The sequence below is a fragment of the Crassostrea angulata genome, chromosome 4, assembly GCF_025612915.1.
Source record: "Crassostrea angulata isolate pt1a10 chromosome 4, ASM2561291v2, whole genome shotgun sequence".
In the NCBI taxonomy this organism is placed as follows: domain Eukaryota; kingdom Metazoa; phylum Mollusca; class Bivalvia; order Ostreida; family Ostreidae; genus Magallana; species Magallana angulata.
This window is the reverse complement of record NC_069114.1, coordinates 7,446,047-7,452,716: the sequence shown is the minus strand read 5'-3', so window position 1 is coordinate 7,452,716 and position 6,670 is coordinate 7,446,047. Positions and strand designations below refer to the sequence as shown.

Below are 6,670 nucleotides of genomic sequence, written 5' to 3'. Positions count from 1 at the left end.
CGTAAATTCATAGTATTAGTAAGTTAACTGGTAGTAGTAAACTATTTCAGAGCTTAATTAACCCTTTTTGGTACAGGGTCCTGTACCCTTTCAATTGGGAATTTTTTGTCGAAATATTGCTCTTTTGGGAAAAAAGTTTAACATATATGGCTCAATGCAATTTAGCAAAAAACAAAAATCCTATACAGTTTTCTTGATTTTCATTTGCATATTACGCGTTTACTAATTAAATTAATGCTTTAATCATAGTAAACCATAAGTAACCGAACACTTGATATTTTAATTGACATATATAAGGATGTGTCACTCAGTTTAGCATCAAAAACAGCATCCTTTCTTTTATAAAACAATACTAAACATATTTTGGGAATTTTTAAATTAGATTTTGGAATAAAAACAGTCAATTTTCAATTGGTAGTGGGTTCTTTTACAGGACACGCATGCAAGGGATATTATGCCCTGTATTCTCTCTATAATTTATGATATCAAATATTTTAATGCATCACTGTTTAGGAAAGTGTAACTGCAAAATTCCTTACCACATGTTAATATACTATTTTTAGAGAAAAATATTACCCAACTCTAACTCATTTACCCCCTTTGATCTTATACCAATCAATGGGAAAAAATTAAAATATATCTATTAATTTGCTCTTCTCTATGACATTATTCGTGGATCAGGAATTTTTCACAGGGGGTCCAATGGATATTTTTTGTTTGAGCAGAGACATAAATATTAACAGAGATTGGCAACTCCGCCATTAGCGTGTTTTGTTGTTAAAATTATGGTACGGGACCAACCTTACTTTGAGAACTACATTTTAATAAACTGAGATAATGCATGATCTTATTAATAAACCAAAAGTAAATTGTTTTTAATGAAAAATGTGCATAGGTTTTAGACATTTTTGAAACAAAAAATTGATATTAATATCAATATTGTTTATATGACATAAAATCATGAAAATATAATATTTTGAATGTTTTGGTAATAGGTTTTAGCTGTTTATATTTCGATATAATTGTTTCTTAGAAAGATTTACTGATTTAAACTGGGAACACTTTACAATAGGGACCGCGGGATTTCATGAGATTTTGATCAATTGCCAATCTCTGTTATTTCTGTCTCTGATTTGAGGCATCTTTTGTTAACTTTACTTCATGAATCAAAGGGGCGTTTGTCAAGACCATACGTCAACAATTAGAAGTAAAATTCATAACTCTTTTATCTACAGGGGCCCTAGTGGTGCATATTTAGAAAGATCTTGAATTTAAGCTCAAAATTTTAGACTTCATAGTCCTCATTGCCAGATCTAAGACAAGGTAGTAGGGAGATCCCTATCAAATTATATAAATGTATAGTTTTGGCCTTTGAGTTTTGACTTCAGAATGAAGCTTTAAAAATGCATTTACGAGATTCCCTGATAACTGTACAGCCTGTGGGACTCTTGAGCAGATTTCATTTTGTTCCAGGTTACTTACCTGTGTCTGTTAACTTAATGGATTTCTTACAGACTCAGATTAAAAAAATCTTTAATAGTTTTACTTTTGAGATTTACTATCTTACTTTGAGACTGCCCCCCATAACATGCACAACCTTGTCTTACTCTCACAATCAGATTTAATGTAAACATGTTGATGTTTACACAATTGAACACACTCAGTGTTATCTGAATTCTTCTATTCTCAATGTTGAAGAAATTGAGAGGTTTTAAAAATTAATAAGAGTTTTCAATATTTAATTTCTTATTTATGAATTACTTATCATGCATGCAAAATTATTTTTATTAGATATACCTGTAAGCCTTTTACACACATTATGGGAAGGTACAGTTCCAGTCCAGATGACAGTAGAAGAAGAAGAAAACCTTCAAATTCCTCCGACTCATCAGATGATTCAGACAGTAGCTCTCCTGACAGAAAAAAGACAAGGCGGTCAAGATCTGACGAAAGACAACAGAAAAGCAAATCAAAAAGTCAGAAAAATACCTCCGCCAGATCAAGATCAAGGTCGTATGATAGAGGCAGGCATAATCACTCACGGTCGTCTGATTCCCGCTCAGGGTCGAGTTCAGATAGCCGAAGCAGGTCAAGATCGTTTGACAAACGACGCTCGAGATCAAGATCTCCCTTCAGAGACAGAAAATCTAATGGCAGGATGCACTCGGACAGGAAGTCAGCTAATTTACCCAAACGATACAGATCACGGTCTCCCCTGCCTGATTCGTCGTCCTACAGGCGTGATAGAGGAGGCGACACCTATGGCCATGATGACAGAGTCACATCGATGAGGTTTGGTGACAGGGATGATGGTAACAGTGGCAGGGGTGGTGGCAGGTCTGGTCACTTCCAGGGTCATGGAGGAGGGGGGCGCTACAACAGGGGGAACAACGGCATGCTCCCAGACTTCTTTGACAGGTGGGTTACAGTGATAACACTTCGTAATATAATGGAATAATCTTATTATGCTTATCACTTGTCCTTTGAAATTTGGGGAGATAATGCATGAATGAATTCTGCAGATAGAAAAATACTTTGATAGCTTTCCAAAGGCAAGTAAAAGTGCAAAAAATAAAAACAGCTTGAGGTAAGCTGTCAGACTATTGTTTTCAAACTTTGATCAGGTAACCCGAGTTGATTGCTAATTCCCTTCACCTTTTAAACTATTCTTTTTAACGTATTTGATTTTATTTGAATAAGTTTTAATGATTTTGATGTGCATGTACACTATTCCATGAAAGACATAGATTATTTAATTCACTAGTTCTAAGATTTTATATACATTTTGATATTAAAGAATATGTACATGTAATAAAAATAAGATCTTGCATATTGCATCTATTAGATTTGCATACATCATACATGATGTATATTTTAAAGTGAAATAATATTGTCATAGATGAATGAATATATATATATAATCATTAAAGTGTTCTGACAATGAAACTTGTATTTCTGTTTAGACGTAGAGAGGAGAGGGAGAGGATAGGGGAGATGGGTATACCAGAGTGCTGGGGACACTCCCCCTCACACGCCACCCTCACAGAGTAAGTCAACACCAAAAACTGCTGTGACACTAAGTTCCCTAGCTAGCTGGTATTTTACCCGTTTGCATATATTATTACAGGTGGATTCTCCTTACCACCAAGTTTCATGGCAATCACGTAAAATTCTGGGTGAAAGCTTACTCCCAGATCATAATTATGAGAAAATTTTCTAATTATTTGTATGTTGGTTTCAATAGATGAGTCAATTACCGTGTATAATAGATAATATCTTTAATTTGTTTATATCAAACATTCAAATACACTTATATAGGACAATTTCTTATATATATGGGAAGTGATTTATGTGTTGTTTTCTCTCTAAAAAAATTATTAAGTGCTCATGCTATAAATACAATGTACATGTATACCTATGTTTGTGTTATCTATGTCCGCCTTACCTATGCTTTGTTTGTTTCTCCTTACAGTTCAGAGTCAGACAGTGGGAACTCAGCAGAGAATAGCGACTCCTCTTCTGGTATAAACTTTTAAGTTCTTTTACTAGGACTTCAAAACTATGCATGCATTATTAACGGATAGTTTTTGTTTTGAACTGTAAAATTATTCATTTAGTGTAACATTGTTTCACATTTTGTTGGTTGGTTAGTAAATAATATACTAATATTTCTTTCTATTTTGTGAAGATAAAAAATCAACATTAATTGGTTTCTATATTGACAGGGGCAAAAAGAAAAAGAAGCAAGAAGAAAAAGAAAAAGGAGAGAAAGCACAAGAAGAAAAGCTCTAAAAGGTGGGACAATTTTGTTGTTGGGTTTCTACTTTTATTGTTAATGTGTGATGTGAAAGATTGACTTTTGTTTACCAAATATATTGTACATTTTTCAACTATTTACAGCAAAAAGAACAAGAAAAAGAAATCCAAGAAAAAGAAGAAGAAGGAGACAGAGTCCAGTGCGAGCGAATCGGAGAAGGAGGAGGAGCCAATGTGGTTAGAGAAGACAGGTAAGGAGAGAGAGATAAACAGAGGGGAGAGGGAGGAGGAGGAGAAGGAGCCAATGTGGCTAGAGAAGACAGGTAAGGAGAGAGAGATAAACAGAGGGGAAGGGGAGCCAATGTGGCTAGAGAAGACAGGTAAGGAGAGAGATAAACAGAGGAAAAGGAGGAGGAGCCAATGTGGCTAGAGAAGATAGGTAAGGAGGAGCCAATGTGGCTAGAGACAGGTAAGGAGAGAGAGAGATAAAAAGAGAAGGAGGAGCCAATGTGGCTAGAGAAGACAGGTAAGGAGGAGCCAATGTGGCTAGAGAAAACAGGTAAGGAGAGAGAGATAAACAGAGGGGAAGGGGAGCCAATGTGGCTAGAGAAGACAGGTAAGGAGAGAGATAAACAGAGGAAAAGGAGGAGGAGCCAATGTGGCTAGAGAAAACAGGTAAAGAGAGAGAGATAAAAAAAGAAGGAGGAGCCAATGTGGCTAGAGAAAACAGGTAAGGAGAGAGAGATAAACAGAGGGGAAGGGGAGCCAATGTGGCTAGAGAAGACAGGTAAGGAGAGAGATAAACAGAGGAAAAGGAGGAGGAGCTAATGTGGCTAGAGAAAACAGGTAAAGAGAGAGAGATAAAAAAAGAAGGAGGAGCCAATGTGGCTAGAGAAAACAGGTAAGGAGAGAGAGATAAACAGAGGGGAAGGGGAGCCAATGTGGCTAGAGAAGACAGGTAAGGAGAGAGATAAACAGAGGAAAAGGAGGAGGAGCTAATGTGGCTAGAGAAAACAGGTAAGGAGAGAGAGATAAACAGAAGGGAAGGGGAGCCAATGTGGCTAGAGAAGACAGGTAAAGAGAGAGATAAACAGAGGAAAAGGAGGAGGAGCCAATGTGGCTAGAGAAAACAGGTAAGGAGAGAGAGATAAACAGAGGGGAAGGGGAGAGGGAGAGAAAATGTGACCTGGGATTTAAGAGAGAGAGAGGGAGAGCGAAAGAGAAAATGTGACATGGGATTTAAGAGAGAGAGAGGATAGAAAAAATGTGACTTGGGATTTCAGAGAGAGAGGGGGGGAGAGAGAAAATGTGACTTGGGATTTCAGAGAGAGAGAGAGAGTCACGAGATTTTGTTATGGGTTGTGAAGAACTGTTACATTGTAGAGATATTTAATGTAATGAGATGCCCTGTATTTCCTGTAGTTCACAGATCAGAGGATGAGGATGAAGAAGTTGGTCCTCAGCCATATCAACCCGAGAACACGGTCAACAGGATGGAGTGAGTACTGCATATATACATGCATTAACAACGATCATTCTCTTCAAATTGTATTGTTTACAGAGATAAAAGCTATTTATTCTTTTGAATTTCTCTCACACACAAACATTATGTAAAACATGAGAATCTAATTTTAAAAAACTTCTAAGAAAGTTTTGTTTTATTTTACGTGTACATTTCTCACGCACATATGTGTATATTAAGTCATTTAATGTCTACTTTCTCTTTACAAATATGTCCAGTATTTTCATTCTGTTGACAACAGTACTGTGTTAAATATTTACTTTCTCTTTACAGCTATGGTAAAGCATTGTTGCCTGGTGAAGGTGCAGCTATGGCTGCCTACATCGCAGAGGGTAAGAGAATCCCACGAAGAGGAGAAATCGGTCTGACCAGTGAGGAAATCGATGGATTTGAGCAATCGGGCTACGTCATGAGTGGAAGCAGGTATGTTGATAAACATTTCTGTCTCTCTCTCTCTCTCTTAAAACATGTACATGTATACTGTATTACAATGAAATGGATTTTATAAACTAATAAACATATGCTTCTCTCACCACACATTGTTAATATACCAGATATTTTGTTTGACTCAAAGACACAAAAAAAACACAATTGACCCCACAAATTAAGAATAGGCCAAATTATGTTTGGCTATTTTCAGTTCAGTTTCTCAAGATTTCCATTTTGTAATAATTTCATGAATTAACACACTTGCTTTCATTGACTTATTTCAGACATCGTCGAATGGAAGCCGTTCGTTTGAGAAAAGAGAACCAAATTTATAGTGCTGATGAAAAGCGAGCCCTGGCTAACTTCAACCATGAGGAGAGGTCCAAGAGAGAGAAGAAGATCCTCACACAGATGAAGGAGATGATTCGGAAGAAGACCGAAAATAAACACTAGATATCAGCAGATATCCACAGATATCAAGAGAGAGAAGAAGATCCTTATGCAGAATATCCTTATGCAGAAGAAGACGATTCAGAAGAAGACAGAAAATAAACAGTCTAGATAAATATCATAAAATGTCTGTAGATATCACCAGATATCCCAAGATAACAATGCTGAGTGTGGTTCATGAAATAGGTGCATTTAAATCTGATCTTTATTTTTTTTAAATTGGAAGTTTTAGCGAAAAATTTCACCAAACTCTGTTCCACGTTGTTAACTTGAAAGGAAAATTACACAAATAATTTTGAATCTGCCAATAGACCTTAGAACTACAATGTAAGCACTGTATTAAAGAAAAAATATACTTCTTGGAAAACATCATTTGTATGTAAATATGAAAATAAAGATATTAAAATAATATTATTACAAGAACACTGTTGATAATTCTTTTATTTGGGACTCACAAAAATTAGTGTCTTTGTAATCATTCTATTAAAATACAGCAGCTTGAGATTCATGTAT

The 6,670-nt window shown here is 35.8% G+C and overlaps 1 protein-coding gene across 1 annotated transcript; it reads left to right on the top strand.

Annotated features, from left to right (window-relative positions):
- LOC128181313 (NKAP family protein CG6066-like) lies at positions 1-6,580 on the top strand. The gene is made up of 9 exons (XM_052849673.1): positions 1-18; positions 1,792-2,418; positions 2,964-3,047; positions 3,473-3,522; positions 3,726-3,795; positions 3,901-4,007; positions 5,179-5,254; positions 5,552-5,701; positions 5,992-6,580. The coding sequence occupies exons 2-9, from the start codon at positions 1,820-1,822 to the stop codon at positions 6,158-6,160; spliced, it is 1,305 nt and encodes a 434-aa protein (XP_052705633.1). The 5' UTR covers positions 1-18; positions 1,792-1,819; the 3' UTR covers positions 6,161-6,580.
- The last annotated feature ends 90 nt before the right edge of the window (positions 6,581-6,670 follow it).